The sequence below is a fragment of the Monodelphis domestica genome, chromosome 2 (genome assembly GCF_027887165.1).
Source record: "Monodelphis domestica isolate mMonDom1 chromosome 2, mMonDom1.pri, whole genome shotgun sequence".
Classification (NCBI taxonomy): Eukaryota; Metazoa; Chordata; class Mammalia; order Didelphimorphia; family Didelphidae; genus Monodelphis; species Monodelphis domestica.
Window position 1 is genome coordinate 108,642,469 of NC_077228.1, and position 22,645 is coordinate 108,665,113.

The following is a 22,645-nucleotide window of genomic DNA, read 5'->3' on the forward strand; positions in this document are numbered from 1 at the left end:
AAGAAATATACAGCATAAAAAGGAGCTGAAAGGCTAAAAGAGGCTCCTAAGATAAAGAAAGAATGAACTTCATCTGCTTTAGAATTGTTCCCAGAACTAGCCTTGCCCCTAACCCAGTCCAGAGAGGCAGCATCCTGGAGGCCCTAGGATCTGGAAGGATATCCAATTGGGGGAGGTAGTGCAGGTCAGACTCACGTGGCATGCAGGAGTCCCAGGGCATCCTGATGGTTCATGTGGGTCCATTGCTTGAGAAGGGCATAGATGTCAGGCAGGCAAGCCCACTCCCAGCTGGGGGCACTGGCGAGCACTAGGGGCAGGGAGCTCACCTCTGAGTGGCAATAGTAGCGCTTCTCCCACACCCTCTTCCGGTCAGCATCCGTGAGCCTATAGTAGGTAGGGCAGGGCAATAAGAGGGCTGAGTACCCTGGAGGGATGAAGATTTATCCAAGAAATTTTTCTCTTATTTTTCATATGATTTCAGAACACATTAACTTTAATCTTATTCCCATTACAACTCAGAGCAATTTGAGAAGTCGGTGCTAAGCTCCAAGCATCAAAGACACAGCCAAAGGAACCAAAGGCCAGATTCCTTCCTCCTTGGGTCGTTCCTTGGAAAACACCCTTTCTCATTAAGGAATATCGCTCCCCTTGCAACCGCCAGAGGGCAGCAGCCACCCCCTCGAGCTGTATGTGTATGGGTATGGATATACAAGGCTATTTATTTAATGGGATGGTCAGCTTCCGGAACCATTTCTCTCTCCCTCTGGATAGGCTGACATCAGGTGTCTAATGGAGGAAATGAAAACTGCCTGAGCTAATGAAGTGAGGACACAGCTGCTTCAGGGCTGAGAAGGAGGGGGAAGGAGTAGGGTCTGCAGCCACCCTCTACTCAAGCTAGGCTGAGAAACCAGGGAGACCAGGCTGGAGCAAGCTTCTCCCAATGATGCTAGGAAAGAAGCATCATTGCTTCTTTCGAGAGGTCCTGGGTTCAAATGTGGTCTCAGACACTTCCCAGCTGTGTGACCCTGGTTAAGTCACTTAATTCCCATTGCCTAGTCCTTGCGGTTCTTCTGCCTTGGAGCCAATACACAGTAAGGATTCTAAAGTGGAAGGTAAGTCTTTAAAAAAAAAAGTAAGACTCTTTTAAATCTTTTTTTTTTTAAGTTAAGTTAAAAAAAAGAAGCAACATCTTTCTGAGAGGAAGATCAAAGACAGTAGAGTCTAGATCTTATTTGTTCCTACAACATGGTCTCTCTTTCCTTCTCCTACCCCATCTCATCCTATAGTGAGAAAAGATGACTGAAACTAGCCTCAATTCTTTTGTTCCAGCCCCAAATCCTTTGGGGATGATATAACCCACAGAAATGTAAGAGTGGTGATGTCTCTGTGTATTTGGAGGAGAGGGGAGCGGAGAGAAACCGCTCTCCTGAGTATAAAGCAAGGGGTGGTAATGCCACATCTCTGATGGGAGTCCACTTTGAAGCCCACCTAATTGACTAGATTCCTTCCTTGAGGAAAGTATACCAGTCTGAGAGAATGATGGGCCAATGGCAAAGGGAGGAGATGGACACTCCTTCAGTCTAACTTTCTCTCCCAGTCTTCTCTGCTCTTCTTAGAGCTATACACAAAGATGAAATTGGAGGAGTCTTTTCTCCTCTGAAACCCCCTCTCCCACTCAAAGTAGTCCCTCCCAGCCCCCACCCCCTCAATTCAATTCCACAGGGGTCTGAGGCACCCTTCTCCATTCTCTCTGGAACATACCTAAGCAGGAAGGCTAGAACCTGGAGCTGGCGTGGAATGTGGGAGGAGGCTGGGTTGGTAACATGGACAAGGCTCAGTGCCTGGCTTGGCAGTGGCAGATGGGGTCAGATGTCAGGGGCCTCACCAGTACAACGACTCCTTCTGCATGATGTCCTTGAGCCTTTGCTGGTCTTCTCCTCCAAGGCTTCTAAACTCGTACTGAGGGCTGAACTCTGCTCCAGGAGGGCTGGTGAACTTAATGTCAAAGGCTGAGGTGGGGAAGTCAATCTGGAGGATTGGGATGATGAAGGGAGGGAAGGGATCAGAGAGATCATAATTAAGAGGAGTGTGAACTAGGGAACAGGGATTTAGCCAGACTTGGGTACCCTGACTTCTCACTTTCCTCTCTGATTCCTACCCCCCCCCCCTTAATCAAACCCTTACCTTCTGTCTCAGTATCATTATTAAGGCAGAAGAGAGGTAAGGGTTAGGTAATCAGGGTTAAGGGACTCCGACTCCCAAGGTTCAAATTTGAACCCAGGTCCTTCTGAATCCAGACACTGTGCTACCCAACTGCTCCCTCTATTATTGCTTGTACTACCTATCTTCCCTGGCTTCCTGTAAGCCCCAGCTAAGATCTTGCCTTCTACACAAAGGCTTTCCTGATCCCCCTTAATTCTAGTGCCTTCCTCCCACTGAATATCTCCAATTTATCTTGTATAGAGCCTCTCTCTCTGTAATTGATTGCATGTTGTCTGGCCCATTAGAGCTCCTTATGACAGGGATTGCCTTTTACCTTTCTCCCCAATGCTCAGCAGAGTGCCTGGCACATAGGAGGTGCTTAATAAATATTTACTATCTATCGTAATGCCTTACAAATAGATAATCAATATTTGGCAAAGGAATGAAGAACTGAATGAATTTATGCTTCAGAGAGGATAGGTGCTCACCTGAGTCTTGGGGACTGAGCCTAGTCCTTCTGCCCTCAAAGAATACCTCGATCCCTCTAAATCATCTGAGTGAATAGGGTGGGAGCAGGAAAATGTTCCCACATTGCTCCTTCGAGGTAGAATGTGGATTTAGGGCAGTTCTTGGAACCAAGCAAGCATTTATTAAGTGCTTGTTACGTGTATCAAAGGCTGTGCTGAATACTGAGAATACCACAAAAGGCAAAACAGTTGTTGATGCCCTTTAGAACTTATATTTTAATGGGAGAAACAACTATGAATAACTATACATGTGCAAATTATATACAATGTCACAATCTATCATGGGTAGCTGGGGTGGCTCAGTGCATTGAGAGCCAGTCTAGAGGCAGGAGATCCTGGGTTCAAATCTGGCCTCAGATACTTCCCAGCTGTGTGACTCTGGGCAAGTCACTTGACACCCATTGCCTAGCCCTTACTACTCAAAGTACAGTATTGATTCTAAGATGGAAAGTAAGAATTAAAAAAAAAAGTAATCTATTGAGTGGGGGAGCAGCTACTAGGTGGCAGTAACTCAGTGGCTAGAAAGCCATGTTTATAGACAGGAAGGTCCTAGGTTCAAATCTGATCTCAGATGCTCCCTGGACAAGTCACTTTAAAAAAAGTTAAAACCCCCACTGACTAGCCTTTACCACTTTTCTGTCTTGGCATCAATATATAGTATTGATTCTAAGATGAAAGATAAGGATTTTTTTTTAAATGTAATCTCTTCATGGGGAGTGGGGGTGGAAGGGTAGTAGGAAAGACTCAACATAAAAAGCCCTAAGAAACTGAGTAGGAATCAGATTGTTTCTAGGGAGTCTTGAACACCAGCTTCTAAAGACCTTCATATCAGAATCAACCTCCAAAAGGATAGAACTGACTCTATCGGCTTCCTTTTCTCCCCACTTTTCCTGCCTGGTTACCTACTGTTCTGCCCCCTATTCCTCCATTACCCTGTCCTGTTTTTCCAAGAATATCAGCTTGATAGGGCAGAAGCAGGACCCCCAATATGAGAGCTGCCTCAGGGAGATCCATGCTAAACTCACCTGAAGGATGACACTATCAGGTTGGTGGAAGTTAGGTGCACTCCAGCGGGCACTGGGATTGTCCTGAGTTGCTGGCCACAAACCCAGAAGCTTCCGGCCACAGGTCAGCACCCTAAGTAGATTTAATGGTGATGGGGTGAGCCAGTGAAAGAGATTGGGCCAGGCAAACCTACGTGTCATATAGACCCTACGCATCATCTCCTTTCTACCCCCTTTGAACTACTACCACCCCACCAGAGACACCTTTCTCTCTGCTCTCCAACAAATCATGGACTTTTCTTCCATCACTCCAGAAAATTAATCTCTCCTATAAGGTCTTTGACTAAATTAACCTAGGTCTGATTACCTGAATAGTTCTAGCATTCCTTCCTTTTCCTCCAAAATATGTATCTAATACTCTACCCACTGTGTTTGTTTAGTGTCTAGCTCCCATTGTCTTGTTTCTCCTCTTAGATCTCCCCCCCCCCAAAAAAAAGTCTTGGGTGATGCTCTACAGAAGCAGGGAGGGAAAGAGAAGGTAAGGTCAGCAAAGAATTTCAGAGGACTCCATAGCTAGTTCCAGCTCCAAACAACCCAAGGCTAGCTAGCCTCAATTCTACTGCCTCTGGTCTAATGGGGCACACGTACTGTCTAAAGTTGAAGAGAGGGGTAGTGACCCAGCCCAAGGCTTCAGGGACCCGTCGTTGCTTATTGGCCTCAGAAGAACTGCCAGGAGGTGGGATGGGCACAGCATAGAGAGTGGCGCTCAGCAATGTCTCCCGGGGCAACCGGTTGATCTGAACAGGGAAGCAGATCCTAGAAAGAGGGAAAATCCAGCTCAGGGAGTGATGCTACACACAGGCTTTATTTTCTCCCGTAAAGCATCCAAAGAATAATTTTGGAAACCTTCTGTTTGTTTCTACTCTTTAAGGATGGAGATAAGAGCTGTCTGGGAGAAACCATCCCCTAGAATTGGCAGAATCCCCAAAATATTAAGAGAAAATGCAGAATTTCCCTCGAACCAAAGTATGTTCTTCTTAAACTCCAAAACAATGGGAGAGATGGGGTGAGAATCCCACCAACTTTTAGAATGCCAGCTATGAACCAATGAGGCTTCAACAATCTGGTCCTCATCAAGTCTTAGGGTGAGCATGCATCTCTTTTGGTAGGACTTCCACCCTTCTTTCAAGATTCCTCGGTAATGCCACCAAGAACCCCAATCAAGTAGTACCACATTCTCCTTCTCCATTTTGGATCGCTTCCTTATTCTCCACTACTAATAGGAACTAGGAAGAAGCACTATGTCCTTTATTCCCAAAGGCTCACAGCTCACCAGAACCTCCCAGTTCCTTGTCCTCATGTCCCCCCAATTCTTTTTAGCCACATCTTCCCATATGCTAAATTCTGAAAGCCAAAGAACCTTTTCTAAGATCCTAGGTTGCTTCTCCAGCCCCACACCTGGGGATGGGAACAAAAGACAGACAGACAGACTGACTTGTGTGTACAGCCATCAGTTGTACCTCCCCCCTCCCCCAGCTCAAGGTGAGGAGTAGGGTGGGGAGAAAGACCTACCTACTTTACTTTCCAAGTGTCTCTGTGCCAAGGCAAAGTCCACACTGTCACAACCTCCCGGCCTTGAGCCAAGCTGATTCATAGCCAGGGGGCATTGGTAGAATCACCCCTTAGCTAACAGTTACATGGCAAATGGCCTTTGCCCAAAGCCAGCACTGTAGGGAAGCCCCACTCCCCTATCTTCTCCCGGGAGACCTCCATGTGGAATAGGGATCCGCTCCCTCCAGGGACGGTGGACAACACCACTGTCCTGGCTCCCTTTACCCAAGGGGGCCTGTAGGCTATAATTAGTCCCCTCTCCACCAGCCAGGGAACATGCCAGCCTGGGGCTTGGCTGGGAGCAGCAATGCCCGGCTGCTGGGACTATTTTGAGAGTTGCTTGATCCCCTATTTTGGCTCCGGAGGCAGGGTCAGGTGATGGAGCATCAAAGGAAACCAAAGACTCATCTGACTCGTCTCCCCCAACTCTCTCTCTCCTCACCAGGGCCCGGTTCCTATGCTTCTTCCGGTGTAATAGAGAAGGGATGTCGATCGAGCCTGGCTCATGCCCAGGGACCCGCCACCAGAAACATCCCATTTCTCTCTTTCTGGTCCCCCAGCCTGGTAGGAGCACCATAGTGATGACCATCGGGGCGGATGGAGCCCCAAACTACCCCCCCTGGGGTCCCCGTCTAATCTGGCCTACTCTATCCTCTGCCTTTTTAGCACAGTACAAAGGCCATCTCTGCAAGGAAGACATCCCTGATGATACCCCACTCCTATCATCCTAGAAAAACCTGGCTATCTCGAAATATCTGTCGTTAGTTCTATTTACAAGTTCCCTGAACGGTGAGGATTGGGTTCAGCCATCTAAAGCCCCAAGTACCTGACTCAGAACTCACACCCATGGAGCACTTCGAGCCTTTAATCAATATTTGTTTAATGAAATAGACTGGGAAGAATGAGGGGGGGACTTGCAGCAAACTAGGGAGGATTAGCCTCATTGTGGTTCTCTTGGAGTGAGGGAGAGCACAGACATCTCACCCAAACCCAGACACCGGAAGCCACTGACTCAGGAACAAATCTTCTCTGTGAATCCTCTTTACCTCAGTGTATTGACCTAAGCAAAGCACTCTGAAACCTTAAAGAACTTCTATAAACAGGAACTATCACCACTAAGAGGGATAACCAGTCCCAGCTAGGTCCTGGCTTAGTGAGTACACCAAGAGCCAGGTCTAGAGATAGGAGGTCCTGGGTTCAATTCTGGCCTCAGGCACTTCCTAGCTGTGTGGCCCTGGGCAAGTCACTTAATTCCCATTGCCTAGCCCTTACCATACTTCTGCCTTGGAACCAATACACAGTATCTATTCTAAAATAGAAGGTAAGGGTTTAAAAAAAAAAACAGGATAACCAGGGGGAAAAAAGCTTACTGCCTAGCTGAAAATCATAATAAATCTACCTTATATTTGCACAATTCTGTTTCAAAGTGATGTCATAAGGAAACAGTGAGGTATCACAGTGAATGAGAGTCAGGCCTGGAATCAGGAGGACCTGGGTTCAAATTTGACCTCAGATACTTCCTAGCTCAGTGACCTTGGGCAAGTCATTTAACTCAACTACCTAACCCTTGCCACTCCTTTTCTTAGAACTGATACTAGGACAGAGGGTAAGTGTTTTAAAAACAAAACAAAGCGATGTCATATATACAATCTCCTTTGATTCTCACAACCACTAGTGAGAGAGGCAGACCAATATTATCCCTGTTTTACAGATGAGGAAACTGAGGCTTGGAAAGTTATAGAGAATTGCCTCACAGTCACAGCCAGTGGAGTGGCAGAGCATGGACTTGAAAGATCTTCTGCATATTAGAAAAATCAAATTCTGAGTCTGATGCTAGTGATATAGCCAGGGGCAGGTCACTTTACCTCTTTTATCCTTAGTTTCCTTATCTATAAAATGGAAATAATAAAACATAGGCTACTAGCCTCATGGCATCAAATCAGATCAAATAAGAAATACAAAGTAGCTTGTAAATCTTCAAGAGCTGAGCAAATATCAGCTGCTATTATTGTTATCAGGGCAGCTGGGTGGCACAGTGGAGAGAGGGGATGGGCCTTGTACAGTCGGAAAACCCCAGGACTATGTTCCCCAGAATTCCTATTGTATCTCCCAGGCTTCCTTTCCCTGAGTCCTCACGTTTGCGTTGTTACATTATTGGTTATAAGTTTCTGTAACTCCCCTCTCTTTCTCTTCTTTATCAAGACCATGTCTCCCTTTTGACTCTAGTTTTTATTTTAATGAATCTTGTAAATATAATACTTGAGTTATTATATATTCATTTTAATTCTCACAGCCTGGAGTTAAGACACTGTGACCTCAGATAAGTCACCCTGTTTGCCTCAGTTTCCTCATCTGTAAAATCAGTCGAAGAAGGAAATGGCAAACCATATGAGTCTCGTTGCCAAGAAATCCCCAAATGGGATCATTGAGAGTCGGTCATGACTGAATGGCAACAAATTATTGTCATTATTCTACCAACCCCAGTGGGTTCTTAAGTTGGAATCTATGGGTTTTTTTCCCTTATATTTTGATTACAGTATGTCAATATAATTGGGCTTCCTTTTCAATTCTATGTATTATGCATTTAGAAATATTATTATATATTATTATTATTACATATATTATTGTGTAGGAAAAGGTTAAGAACCCCCCCAAAACTATCTGGGCAGAACAGTCTTCTCAACACTCCTATCCCTCCCCCAGACCAGCAAGATATTGTTCAAAGGGATGCCCATCCCTGCCCCCTCCTTGAGGGCTATGAGAACGCTGAAAGGCTGGGAGTCCAGCAGAGGTTAGTCCAGAATGAGCCCAGGGGCCCTAGTTTTTAAGGGTGTATCAGAACCGGGGCCCTGAACACTCCTTGGGCCCCCACAATGGACTGACACAATAGATACTGCCTGGCTCAAACCCTGAGCCGGTCCTGTGAGCCTGGGGCCGATGGGGAGGTAGAGGGTGGCTTACTGTTGATCCCAAATGATGAGATGGAAGAGATACTTGTAGAAATGAGCCTTTCGGGTCTGCAGGGGGCTACAGAGCTCCTTGCCACCGTGGCTGAGGGAGCAGGAGAGATAGAAGTCTTCATAGCTACAAAAGGACAGAGAGAACAGATGAGGGCCCCAAGCTCCCGCTCGGTGACTTCCCCACCAGCATCTTCTTTGGCTTCCTGTGGGAATGACTACAAAAACAAAGGCCCCCAGGCCTCCCTGCTATTTCAGAAGTCACTCTCTGGCCTTAAACACCTCTCAGACCCCAAGGGGAAAGGCTGCAAACCCCCAGGGAGCAAGGAGAGAGAATCAGGATGGCCGATCTGGGAGAAGCGCCCGCAGCCTCTGACTTCGCCTCCGCTTCAGGCTGGAGTTCGGGGCCCCCCCAAGTTCTCTTCTTTCATTCTGGCCCAGCAAGCCAGGGCTCAGGCCTCAATTTCTAAGTCTGCTCTTTCTCCATTCCCCCAAACTAAGCAGGCATGCCTGCCGGGGAGGGGGAGGGCCGAGAGGAAGAGCGACATATGCCGCCATGAATGCCAACACATGGGGGTCCCTGTGGCTCATGACAGGTGCCTAGTGACAGGAGAGGTCAGAGAAGGCCCCGATTTCCCAGGCTGCCTCCTTTGTTCCCAGCCAATCGCCCAGAGGAATACATTAAGTATGGAACAAAGGGAAGGGCTAGGGGTGGGGAGGAAGGGGAGGAGTCCCCTGACTACCACACCGCCTAGTACACCCCCCACCCCCATCTCCTCGGGTCCCCCCACTCTGCCACCCTGGCTCCAGAAGAGGAATGGAGGATTACCAACCGTGTAGCCCCCTCCTCCCACCCACCCCCACCGGCCCAGAGACCCCAGACAAAGGGTCATCTCCCACCTCCCCTCCCCCTTGCCCATTGTGTGTCTGCTGGGAAGTAGAGCCATTGGCCATGGGGCATGCACTCTATCTGGGAACCGGCCATCTGTCACCGTCTCCCCCTAGGCCCACAAATGGGAGGGGGCTGGGATGCCTGCACAGACTAGAGAGAAAGGGGATCGCAGGGTCTGGGCTCCTTTTCCTGACTCAGCCGCACCAGTTCCGCTCTGGCCATCTTTTTCCTGTTCCCTTAGGAGTTCCCAGGCCACTCCAGGTGGCCTCCGGGGTCCAAAAGTTCTCCGTAATTCCAACAATTCACACATACGGAGCATTTGGTGATTTATAGAACACTGAATTTGGAGTCAGAGGATCTGAGTTAGAATCCCACCCCTGCTTCTTAACTATGTCAGGTCTCCCTTTCTTCCTATGTAAAATGGGGAGGTTAGATGAGAAGTTTTTCCAGTTCTCCATTTATGATTCTAAGAGATAAAATATCCCGCCTTGTCCTCATTTTACAGAGGAACTGGGGACCCAAAGAGTTAAAAAAAAAAGTTTTAAAAAAAGAGTTTATGTGATTTTCTCCTTGGTGTCTGAGAGTGAGGATGGACACCGGATCCCCAGTTCCTCTGTAAATCTCTTCCCAACGCCCCATGCAGTCTGTGGGAGACCTTTCAGCCCACCTTCAGACAGGAGAAGCTGAGAAGACATGGCTCAGTGGTTCCTTTTCTATGCAGAACAATCCAAGCCACCTCCACAGGACCACAGAACTCAGGTTGGAAGAGACCTCAGAAGCTAGTTATTCAAAGCCCCATGTAAAAACAAATGAAGAAATCGAGGTCTAGGACGGCTTGTCCGAGGACATACAGGGAGGAAGTATTAGAGCTTGGATTTCCTGGGTCCTCTGATTCCAGACTTCCTGTTCTGCTCCTTACACCGCCTGGCCTCCTCTTTGAAGGTGCCCAGCCCCGAGCCTCACCTGGTAGCCCAGGTGATGGGAATCCTGTGAGTGGCATAAACTGTGAAGGCCAGGGGCCCAGAAAGGAGGCAGGCCTCCTGGACCAGCTCATGCTTCTGGTTCCCAGACACTACCGTCTGAAAGTCAGCATTGAACGTATTGCAGTAGAGTTCCACCAGGTCCAAGATGGCAGCAGTCAACGCCTCAACTACCTTCTCTGTGAAAGGGGAGAAAAGAAATTAGTCTGGGCCCCCCCTCCCCCCCTCCACACACATACCCCAGGGGCCTCGTTCCCATGACAGCAGGCAGGATGGGATGTTCTAGGAAACCCAGAGGACCGGGTATGGGTTGGATTTGTGCATGTATAAGTAGGGAGGGGAGAGGTAGTAAATTCTTCCTGAATCCTGCCTAAAGCACATTAGAATGCTGGAGAGGAATGCTAAAATGGAAACTTGGGGTGGGGGCAGGTTCTAAGCCAAGCCATGCTGCCCAGGAAACAGCCATCATCTCCCAAGTGTGAGTTTTCCCATCTGGAACCCAGGCAATAAACGATTCAGCCTCACCATCCTCTACCCCACCCCATCAATACCTCCCAGGAATACCACAAGGAATAATGAGTAAAAATTATGAGGAAAGAGTTTATGGAGAAAAATGTGCTGACCAGCTGTGCTCGGATTTCATACTGGAAAATATGTATACACCAGCATGAACACACACACATGCAATATTGAAATAAACTAGGGGGAAAAGGCAATCTAGGTAAGGGTGATTTCCCCTAAGAGGCAGATGGAAAGAACTGGTAGCCAGCTACATTACCTCGGTTTTCCCTGACAGCCAAGACACTTGGATCCTGTTGGGGAAAGAGAGAAGGCTCATTTTAGGGCCATGGCCTTTTCTGCCACGGCTGAGAGGCAAACCACCCTTCCCCGGCATCCCTAGTTGCCGCCAGATGTGAGCATTTGAAGAGCAGTGCTTGCTCAGGAAGAAGAAAAAAACAGTCTGTCGAGATTTAAGAGATAGACAGGTAACACTTGGTGTTGAGGGGGGAGTCAGGGAGGGGAGTGTATCTTTCAAGAATGACTGTCAAAGCAGCTGGGTAGCTCAGTGGATGGAGAGCCAGGCCTAGAGATGGGAGGTCCTGGGTTCAAATCTGAACTCAGACACTTCCCAGCTGGGTGACCCTGGGCAAGTCACTTAACCGCCATTGCCTAGCCCTTACCACTCTTCTGCTTTGGAGTCAATACACAGTATTGATTCTAAGATGGAAGGTAAGGGTTTAAAAAAAGAAAAAAGAACGATTGTCAACGTTCCAAAAAGAATGGAAGGTATACTCGGGCCCCATGGTCCTCATAGTTTTTGATTCAGACAAAAATGTCTGAAAAGCAAGCTGGCCAAGGCCCACAGAGTGAGAAATATCCCTGTCCCTGACTGAAGGGATCAGAGTTTACTATACAAGGTGGAACATACACAGTAAAAGTATGAGAAGAAGGATAGGAGGGGAAATGAGTAAATAAATCATTGGAAGAGTTGTGGGAGTTTTCCTCTCATTTCTTTTTTTTCTTTTTTTCTTTTTTTTTTAAACCCTTACCTTCCATCTTAGAATCAATACTGTGGATTGGTTCCAAGACAGAAGAGAGGTAAGGGCTAGGCAATGGGGGTTAAGTGACTTGTCCAGGGTCACATAACTAGGAAGTGTCTGAGACTAGATTTGAACCCAGGACCTCCCATCTCTAGGCTTGGCTCTCAATCCACTGAGTCACCCAGCTGTCCCCTCCTCTCTTATTTCTAAAGGGCCAGAGAGTGAGAGGAGTCTTTAAGTATAAGTACAAAACTGTAAAGCATCCCTTTCTTCAAGAACAGGCTTTGCTTCCTGCCCCAACTGCAGGAACCCTACTCAAACGCTGCCAGGCAATGCCCAACTCTCTAGCAAATGAAGGATTTGATAGCAACCCAACAGAGGGTGGGCAGTCCTGTTCTCACCCTCCAACAAGAACAGCAGTTTGCTGCCCCTCAAGAGTTCCTGGGACGTGGAAATGAAGTATTTGAGTGGGAAGAGGTACTTTTGGAGGAAGAGTTTCCCCAGCTCCCAGCAACCCTTCTGCCCCCATTTCTATCCCTTTACCTTCTGAATTTTGGGTTGCATTCGAGAGGGACAAGGAGGCAGCTGGTTGAGGGCATTGGTGATCTCGGGAGACTCCACATCGGCTAGGGCATTGCAGATGGCTTTGACAGACTGGACCACCCTGTCAGCTTTCAGTGGGAAATCCCCCTGCAAGAGGTGACACAGGGAAGCTGGCAGATATGAGGGCCAAACAATTCCCTTTTCTGCCCCACTCTTTGCGCCCCCCCCCCCATTCCTTTGGTTTCAAGGAGAGGCTGACTTGAGAAGGAGGCAGGCAACTTTCAGGACATCAGGAGATGTTAGTGGAACCTGCAAGTCACTTTCACACATCATTCAGCCAAGTAAATCCTCTTCAGCCCAGTGCTTTGGAATTTCCCATGCCTACTTTCCCTAAACCCACTTCAGGGCCACTCTACCCAACATTTCTTAGCTCAGAGAATGCAACTGTCAGGTTATAGCAAGTAAATGCACTGAGGGTCTTCCCCCCGGCTCTTTGAGGTGGCAGATTTCCAGAGAAATCAGACAAGAAGGAATTGGATCAGCTTTCCAAAGCCCTTCAAAGCTTTATAATAATCTCACATTTATGTAAATACCCTTTTAAGCTTTACACAGTGTTTTCAATCAGTCAAACCAAAAGTGTCTACTCAAGGACAAGTATCACACTAAATCCTGAGGATAGAGACAAAAGTGAAATGGTTTCTGCACTCAAGGAGCTTACATTCAAACAGAGAAGATAATAAGTGTACACATCTGTGTGTATTGATGAAGTACATGTGTGAATATATGTGGGGGGCATATAAAATATATGTGTATATGTATGTATCTCCATCAGTAATATGCATGTCTGTAGAGCTATTGCATCTACATATCTATGGGTATGCATATATTATGTATACCCAAGACACATATATATAAAGGAAAGGCAGAAGGAAGGCATACATATATTATTTATTGTTTTTGCTGTTCAATCATTTCAGTTGTATCTGATGCTCCATGGCTCCATTTGGGTTTTCTTGCCAAAATCCCAGAGTGGTTTGCTCATTTCCTTCTCCAGCTCTTTTTACAGATGAGGAAACTGAGGCCAACAGGGTGACGTGACTTTCCCAGGGTCATTCAGCTAGTAAGTTTCTGGAACTCAGGAAGATGAGTCTTTCTGACTCTAGGGTCAGCACTCTTATCTACTGTGGCACCTCACTGCCCCATATATAATCAGTGTATATGTATGTGCATGGATATGGATATGTACACAATACATATATATATATAAGAGAAGGGAAGAGAGGGTCATATGTACATTTATTCATATCTATTCATAAGTATATATGTATAATGCATATAATTTTTAAAATATGTGAAATGCACACAGGACAGTTTTGGAAGGGAGAGCACTAATAGTTATGGGGCTCAGAAAAGACTTTAAGTAGAAGATGGTATGTATTATCCTTTATTTTACATATGCAGAAACTGAGGCACAAAGAAGGTATGTGATTGCCTGATAGGTTCACATATATCATTGAGAATCAGGACTGGGATTGGAAGCCAAGTCTCTTGACAGCAAAAGTAACTCAATTGCTTCTCCAATTTCATCCAACTCTCCCTGTACCAGACACAAGTGAGTTGCTCCTTGAAGTCACTGGCCTCATGGACAAGGCAAACACATTCTGTGGTTAGTTCACAGGTTTCCTTAGTGCTTTCCCCATTGAGATCAGGGGTGCAAATATTATTATCCCATTAATTTTCTGAAAATATGAGGTCAAACTAAATTATGACTAATATAATAGCTGGGGCAGCCATTGTGATACAGTGGGTAGAGTGTTAAACTTGGCATAGTAAAGATCTGGGTTTAAATCCTGCCTCAGTTTCCTCCTGTGTAAAATGGGCATAATAATGGAACCAGCTCACAGGGTTTCTAGGAGGATCACATGAGATAATTAATGCAAATTGCTTTGTAAATCTTAAAGTACTATGTAAATGTAGTTATTATTATTTCTCTGAATGCAAGATAAATGTGCAAATCTTAAAGCACTGTATAAATTCTAGCTATTGATGTTTTTATATGTCTAAGCAACCCTTTCGTTTTTATAGATTAAAAAAATAAGGGATAGGCATGATTGCTTAATGACTAAAAGAGAAAACAATGTCATTTCTTTAAGGCTACTACTGTTACAGAGTGTTACCACTGAGGATTGAAATTCTAGACAGGCCACAGAATTCTGGTTTTGTCCATTCCAAATGTAAAGAAATTCCCCAAATCTGAACTGAGGAGTATCTATCCCATTCTGGTCCCCCCAGAAGGATAACTCCAGATCCTTAGGAATCTGGAACCCTGGAGCATTTAAATGACCTAGGAGCCAGACTGACTGGGAAAGGGAGATGTTCCCCTAGCCCTGTGTCTGTAAACATAGCTGGAGGGGGCTGCTCCCTTTCCCTCTCTACCCTGCCTGAGGACATTTTTCACATCACCACCCCTCTGCCCAGCAGCCCAATGGAAGCACTTCCTCCCTCCTGTGTTTGGGGTAAGAAAGCAGCTCATATGTGGTGTGAGGGTGTGGTTTGGGTACTTGTCCTCTAAAAGGTTCACCATCACTGCCCTAGCCCCATCCAGAATCTACAGACATACCTCAGCCAGCAGGAAAGCATCCACTTCGTTATGGAAGGTGTCAAAGAGAAGACTCAGGGCCTGCCTGGGGAATGGGGGCAGGAAGGAAGGAAAGGAATAATAAACATCAGGGCAGACATGGTCTACGGAAGGATCTATTCCTTCCTAACCCCAATGGAGACCTACAATTCCCAGGACCAAGGAAGGTGGGAGGAGGGTAGGCTGGGAGAGTTTGGATCACACAATTCCCAAATTCTTCTGGCTTTTGAAGTTTCCCCTCACCTCCCCTGGGTGCCATGAAGACAAAAGGAAGACGTACCACCTCTCTACTCTCCAACCCCATTAATCAGCTGGGGAGGGGAATAGCAAAGCAAAAGAAACCAGTGGGTAGAGACACTAGAGAGGAAGAGGTGTGGGAGGAAGAGAAGACATAGGGAGTGAGTGCTAGATGTCATAAATTGGGGGGGGGGGAGATTACTTCCCCCACAATCCAATTCAACACTAAAAGTAGAGCTTACTCCAGTTTGGAGAGAGTTGACCAAAAGACTACATGAGCTACAAGGAGAAGGACCAGTGCATATCTATCTCCTCCTACACCTCCCACGGGGCTTAGTCCGTGTGCTGAGTGGTGAAGCAGAGGATCTTAAGCTGTTCCATCTTCTCCCATATGCCAGCTCTTCTCAGGAGTCCATCCTCTCTCACCTGCTGATGGTCTGTTTGACTGGCCTCTCTTGAAGGTGGATGTAGTGGTTCAAGGTGGAAGGGCTCTGGTCGTCGTTCATCTGAGTAGGACAGACAGGGTCCCCATCTTTAGGCAGTAACCCTACTCCATTCTCCCTCCCCATGAGCCTCCATGAATCCTTCACCCCAACACGCAACTTTGCACTCTCATCCAACGGCTCTCCCAGCCCCAGAGCCCACCCAATTGCCCACTCACAGTCCGTGCCAGGTCGGTCCGAACATCCTTGCGCTTCATCAGCTGTAGGCGGATGTCGGTGTCAAACTTGCGACATTGCTGAATGTACTCATGGCTGCCCAAGGGATGTTTGCTGGTGAGATGCAAGGAAGGAAGGAGAAGGGAACAATAGTAAACTCCTTATAAATATTATCTTATTTGATCCTCATAACAACCCGAGGAAGGGTGGAGTAAGGGCTATGATGATCCCCTCTTTAATTAGGGAAACTGAGGCATACAGCAGTTAAGTGATTTGTCCAAGATCACACACACATTGTCTGTGGCTGTATTTGAAACAGGTCTTCCTAAACTCCAGGCCCAGCATTTTATCTACCCAGCAATCTAACTGTCTCATTACCTTCAATAAAAGCATGGGGCACATTCTCTCAGCAAAGAGACCTCATTGGCATAGGGAACTATATACCCTAGCCTTGGAAAAAGAAAAAAGAGCCCAAGAAAGGGAGCTTCTGGTCCCTGGAAAAATGTCATAGCAGCTGGGGACAAAGGGAAATAGGAATCTTTCCTTCAAAGTTAATTGAGCAAGCAATCATTAAACTCCTACTAAGTACTACCCACCATGATAGGCACTAAGAAAACAAAGATAAAGGATTGAGAGCCAGGCCTGGAGTTGGACCTGGATTCATATCTGAACTTAAATACTTCCTACCTTTCTGGCACTAAGCAAGTCACTTAACCACAATTACTTTGCCCTTGCCTCTCTTCTGGTTCAAATCTGGCCTTAGACACTCCCTAGATGTGTGACCCTGGGAAAATCACTTAAAACCAATTGTCTAACTCTTGCCACTCTTCTGGTTAAAATCTGACTTCAGATACTTCCTTGCTTTATGACCCTGGAAAAGTCACTTAATTCTAACTGCTTACCCCTTACCACTCTTCTGCCTTGGAATTAAAGCTTGTATCAATTCTACGACAGCAGGTAAAGATTGAAAGAAAGAAAAAAAAACCAAAGACCAAAGCAGTTTTGCCTTGGAATTAATGCTTGTATCAATTCTAAGACAGAAGGCAAAGATTTAAAGAAAGAAAACAAAGACCAAAGCAGTTTTTTCTGGAGGAACTTAAATTCTGAGGTAGGAAGAGGGGCACACAAATACACAGAGAAGTCAATAGGAAAATATATAAAAGTAATTTTGGTTAAGGAAGAGGGCTAATCTCTGAGATCCAGGTCTTTCTAGCTAAATATAAACATTCACTTGATTCTCACGGTCCTGCTAAATAGCACTGGCGTCTTGGTTGGTACAACACTGCAGTGCCATTTCCTAGGCGTTTATTATCTGCATTTTTAGCCTTTGTTCATTCATTCATCAGGACAGAAATAGGAAGAGAGCAGAGTGAGTCTGGTGGTTCCCTGAGCCCTATGGTGCTTAGCAGGGCAGAGAGGAGACTGTTAGGGAAGACCAGAGACTGATGGGGGTCTCACTGTTCAGCACAATGCCCCCAAGCTCCACAAAGTCACAGGCTTCACAGTCTAACTACTGCAAACAGCCCCAGAGCTGTGGGGCCAAATAAAGCAAGACCACTAAGTTACTAGCTTGTCCTCTCTGCCCTAAACCATATGCCAGTCAAAAGTATGTTGCTCTCTAGGGGATCCTGACCAATTCATGACTAATGGAGCAAGTACAGCAGACTTCCTCCCAAGCTCCCACCTCCATCTCTTTCCTGCTATGCATACAGTAGCCTCCTCCCTCTCTTAACCCTCCCCTCCAGTGAGGGAGGTGATAGCCCTGGTTTGCTTGAGCAGCTGGGACTCTGAAGGGTGCCAGGGAAATCAGGCTCTGACCCCTCCCTCCTCACCACACCCCTTTCCTGCCTCCCTCCCTTCTGGGAGAAGGAGGTGATAAGTCAATGGCAGACTAGAGAGGAAGATGGAGGGAAGGGGAGGTAGCAAGAAATAACCTTCCCTTCAGCCTAATCCTCAACCCAGCAGATTAGGTCTGGGCTGTATTTCAACAGCTGGATAAACAGAAGGTGGAAAAGGATTTTCTTCCTCAACATATCTGGAAACTGCAACTAAAGGTGGGGGTGGGGAAGGGCCTGGGGAGGTTGGGGGGGAGAGGGTCCTTATATGAGGTAGAGGAACAGCATGGGTAGGTCCAAGCTCAGAAGCCAGCCTAGACCTAGCCAGGACCTTGAAATTCACTCTGTCCAAAACTGATTGAGATCTTGGAAGCTCCTGAGTCCCAGAGGCAGTTACTCCAGGATCCTCCATGATTAACCTAGAGCCAAAGCAAGGTGGGGAGGCAGGCTGTGACCAGCAGGGAGGGAGTGTCCTAGGAGGAAGGAAGGAAGGAAAGGGGGGGAGGAGAGGGAGGTGGGGAGCAGAAAACCCAGCCCTCCTCCCCCACTGCCCTGCTCCAAGTTCTTATCTTGGAGTTCCTTGCATCCCGGAAGGCAGCTGCTAAGGAGGGGGTGAGGCTAAGACTCAGCAGGGCTACTTGAGGACTGGTTCTTTGGTCCACTCCCCATTTTCCCCCATGCCCCATTTTCCCCAGTAGACCAGCCAAACACCCACAATCCCTGGAAGAAATTCTTCTCATAAAGAGGGAACCGAAAAGAACCAGAGGCAGCTCCCTAGGTAATGTTCTGTCCAGTGACCTGGCAGGCATCCTGAACAAATGTTCAACCTACTTGGTAGTCATTGTTTCACTCCAGACCTAATATCTCAGCTAAGAAGACAGAAAAATGGTAGCAGGAGAGGCCACCATGGGGAAGAGAGCTGGGAGCAGCTTAGACGTTGATTCCATTCAATCCAGATCTTCTTGGCAGAAGGTCAAGAACCTGACTACCTTCCTTGTACCTACCCATTCCTTCTTTCTGGGCTGATTCCATCCTCTTGGCCCCTAGGGTTGAAGGAGGGGTAGCTCCTTCCCTTGGGAGTGGCAGCCTCTCTGGTGCCTTCCCAGGAGAGAATGGAAGTACTAATCTCCTTTCAAGTTTCTCCAATTTAAAAACACCTGATACTTCTGACCCCTTTTAATATCCCCTTCACTTTCAGGATAAAAACAAGAGCTCCCGGGGAGGCAAAGTAAGGTGGTAGTCCCATCCTGGTGACCCATCCTGGATGCCAGCCACAAGAACAATCTATGCCGTCTCTAGCTCTTTTAATGAGAATTAGAGAGGAAGGTAAGTGGGGTGACTTCAGGTCCTCAGAAAAGTAGGAGAGGAACTTCATTTTATCTCTCTGAGAATGCTACCTGGTCCCAAATCTTGCTTCTCTTGAAATCTGCCAGTCCTGAATAATAGAATATAAACATGGAACTGCTTACAAGAGAAAGTAGTCCTGGAGGAAAGGGCAGATTTGTATGAACTCCCCAAACTTCTCATCTCCCCTCTCCCCACCATATACTTTCCTCTGTCCTCCTTGCTTTCTTTCCTTTTTTAATTTTAAACTCTTACCTTCCAGCTTAGAATCAATACTGTAGACTGGTTCCAAGGCCAAAGAGTGGTAACTGCTATGCAATGGGGATTGAGTAATTTGCCCAGAGTCACACAACTAGAAAGTGTCTAGGGTCAGATTTGAACCCAGGATCTTTCACCTCTGAAATCACTGAGCCATCTAACTATCCCCTATCCTTGTTTCTTAGTGCCCTTCCTCAACTTATTGTGCATATATCTTGTTTGTACAGAGCTGTTTATATATTGTCTCCCCCAATAGAGTAAGATCTCCTTGAGTCCAATGACTCTTTTTTGCCTTTCTTCCTATCTCCAGCACCTACCACAGTGCCTGCCACATGGTAGATATTTAATAAATGCTAGCTGACAGACTAACTCCCCTCCCCAGCCCCAATCTGCCTCCTTGATCAGTGCCTGGCACAAGGTAAGTATTTAATAAATCATTGCTGAGTGACTGATTGCCCTCCATAGTTTCCCTGCTTCCTGGCCAAGAAAAACCGAAGCCCCTAGAGGAGCAGGGAATGGAATCATTTCATTAGATCCAAATCAGATTTTCTAGGCTAGAGAGGCCGCTTTGGAAAGTATATAAAATTGTCTAATCAATATCAAATTGCTTGTTTTCTAAAGGCATGGGAAAGGGGGATGGAGAGAATTTGGAACTCAAAAACATTTTTAAACCCTTATTTTCTGTCTTAGAATTAATACTAATCATTGATTCCAAGGCAGAAGAGCAATAAAGACTAGGAAAATTGGCCCAGGGACACACCGCTAAGAAGCACCCGAGGCCAGTTTTGAACCCAGGACTTCCCATCTCCAGGCCTGGCTCTCTTTCCACTGAGTCACTTAGCTGCCTCAAAGCCCAAATTCTAAAAAGAAAATGAATTCTAAAAATTGTTTTTCATGTAACTGGGAATTATTTAATGAAAATGAAGTGAATGGTAAACCCCAGTGATGAGATTACCCCCATTTACATCATGATATTTGTTGTTCTGTCATTTTTCAGTCATGTTCTACAATTCATGTCCCATTTTTCTTGGCAAAGATATCAGAGTAAATTATTGCCATTTCCTTCTCCTGCTCATTTTACAGATGAGGAAATGAAGGCAAACAGGTTTAAGAGACTTGCTCAGTTTCACACAGCTAGAAGGTATCTCAGACAGAATTTGAACTCATGAAGATGAGTCTTCATGATTCCAAGCCCAGGGCTCTATCCACTGAACCACATGATGATAATGAGAATAAAAATAACAACCAGCACTTCTATAGAGCGTTAAGGTTCGCAGAGCTCTTTATGTGTTATAGCTAATTCTTAACAATCCTAGGAGGTTGGTGCTATTAATACCCCTGTTTTACAGAGAAAGAAACTGAGGCTCAGAGAGAGAACACTACTTTTCTAGGGTCACACAGCTAATAAGAGTCTGAAGCAAGAGTTGAACACATATCTTTCTGACTCTGAGTCCAACACTTTATCACTTAGCTATAGATGGAAAGAGGAAGTTTTGAGGGGAGTAAACAGGGAGGTATAATAACATAAAAGAAGAGAAGTTTCTCCCCCTTTTCCACATGGATGCTTAGACCCAATCTCCCAGGAGCCCTTGGCCTCAATCCTGGCTGTAAAGACTCCACAGCCAATTCAGGGCAGGGAGTCTCTCATCCCCAAATAAGAGATGTTGCCACACCCATTGCTTCTCTATTTCCATGGGTTTGGGAACATGCAGCCTAATCTTTGCCCAACCCAGGCTTCCAGTTCCTTCAGATTTAGCCAACACATCCAGCCAGCCCTGTCTGAGGCCAGAGATCCTGCAGGCAGTGAGACGTGGCTCAAAGGGCCGATGGAATGGGGAAGCCCTCAATGCAGTGCCTCAACACAGTAGGCACTTAATAAATGCTTATCAGCTAAAGCCAGCTGTCAGTCCTAACTCAACCCAACTACTTTCTGCCACCCAGGTCTCCCCATGCACCCACACCCACATTCCCCAGACCCCTTCCTCAGCCTTGCAGGACTCCAGATAAATCACTCACTTCTGAAGGAATTCCTCCAGTCCACACAGCTTGAGCACAAAGTCACCCACATCCACGCCCCTTAATTCATCGTGTGTATAGCACAGTGTCTGGTAGATGAGTAAGTCCACCGTGGAGGAGCCTACAGAATGGAGGAGGAGAGAAGAGGGTCAGACAGGTCTCCAGATTTCTGCCCTGCCAATTTTATCCACTCCGACCTTCCCAGATGGAATCACCCTCATAGGCCACCACTCCCTTCAATGTACCAGCTTCCACTATTTGAATGTAAGCTTCTTGAGGGCAGGGGTATCTTTCTTTGGGGCTGGTCTGGGAGGATTCTTGGAGAGGTTTCAGCTCTGTCTCCCATATCTTTCTTTTTTGTATTGGTATCCTATGTATCTTGGACAAGTCCCTTAACTTCCCTGGGCCTCAGTTTCTTCATCTGTAAAATGAGGGGGTTGGATTAAATGGCCTCTGGGGTCCCCCATTCCTCTCAGTCTAAGATTCCTTGTTCTAGAGTGAGTCTCCTGGGATTTTTTGGACCCTCTTTTCTTTTTAATTAATAGTAAAGGCTGGCATTTACATTTATTTAGTAAATTAGGCTTACATAGGAAACACTGACGTCAATACTTTTTCATTCATTCCTTCATTCCAACCTAGTTTCCTCCAGGTAACTGTTTATAACCAAGAAAAGAGGAAGCCAAACAGTTTGGTTCTGGAGCTTATAGATTTTTGCCACTAGGAGGGACCTTCGAGATCATCTACACCAACCCCTTGATTAAACAGATGGGAAAACTGCTCACAGTAGTGAATGAGATGCTTTGCCTAAGGTTGAACAGTGAAGATGCCCATCAACTGTGAATGACTGGACCAGTCGTGGTATATGACTGTGAGGGAATACTACTGTGCAATAAGAAATGACAAGTAAAATGGTTTCAGAAAAACCTGGGCACACCTACATGAACTGATTTAAAGTAAAATGAGCAGAACCAAGAGAACACTGTACACAGTGACAGCAACATTGTAACTCAGCTGGGAAAGACTTTGCTACTCTCAGCAATACAATGATACAGGATAGTTCCAAAGGACCCATGATGAAAAATGCAATCCCCTTCCAGAGACAGAACTGATGAGCTAACTCTAAGCGCATACTGCAGCATCATATTTTCACTTGATTTTTTTTCAACATGACTAATATGGAAATATGTTTTGCTTGATTTCATGTGTATGACTGATATCACATTGCTTGCCTTCTCAGTGGGTGAGGGAGGGAATGGAAGTAGGGAGAGAATTTGGAACTCTCGTTTTTTAATGGATATTAAAATACATAAATAATATTTTTAAATTAAATTTGAAGAATGTAAATGCAAAAACAAGCCAATTAATTAATTTGTGGCATTAAAAAAAAGTTTGCATAGCAAA

At 46.1% G+C, this 22,645-nt stretch overlaps 1 protein-coding gene and 1 long non-coding RNA gene across 3 annotated transcripts in view; one reads left to right on the plus strand and one right to left on the minus strand.

Moving 5' to 3' along the window:
* The window catches only part of PIK3C2B (phosphatidylinositol-4-phosphate 3-kinase catalytic subunit type 2 beta), a 55,484-nt gene that overhangs the window by 25,162 nt on the left and 7,677 nt on the right, over positions 1–22,645 (minus strand). For both annotated transcript variants that reach the window (XM_007481223.3, XM_007481224.3), the window contains exons 4-15: positions 21,245–21,365; positions 15,794–15,905; positions 15,559–15,638; positions 14,878–14,941; positions 12,258–12,404; positions 10,952–10,985; positions 10,157–10,352; positions 8,306–8,428; positions 4,382–4,549; positions 3,755–3,866; positions 1,886–2,028; positions 196–384 (exon numbers count right to left, since the gene is read on the minus strand). In XM_007481223.3, coding sequence (XP_007481285.1) covers positions 196–384; positions 1,886–2,028; positions 3,755–3,866; positions 4,382–4,549; positions 8,306–8,428; positions 10,157–10,352; positions 10,952–10,985; positions 12,258–12,404; positions 14,878–14,941; positions 15,559–15,638; positions 15,794–15,905; positions 21,245–21,365 — 1,489 coding nt within the window. The remainder of the gene's footprint in view (positions 1–195; positions 385–1,885; positions 2,029–3,754; positions 3,867–4,381; positions 4,550–8,305; positions 8,429–10,156; positions 10,353–10,951; positions 10,986–12,257; positions 12,405–14,877; positions 14,942–15,558; positions 15,639–15,793; positions 15,906–21,244; positions 21,366–22,645) is intronic.
* On the plus strand, positions 3,979–7,540 carry LOC103101720 (uncharacterized). Its single transcript, XR_461560.3, has 3 exons — positions 3,979–4,068; positions 4,665–4,878; positions 5,790–7,540. It is a non-coding gene; the product is annotated as an uncharacterized LOC103101720 (long non-coding RNA).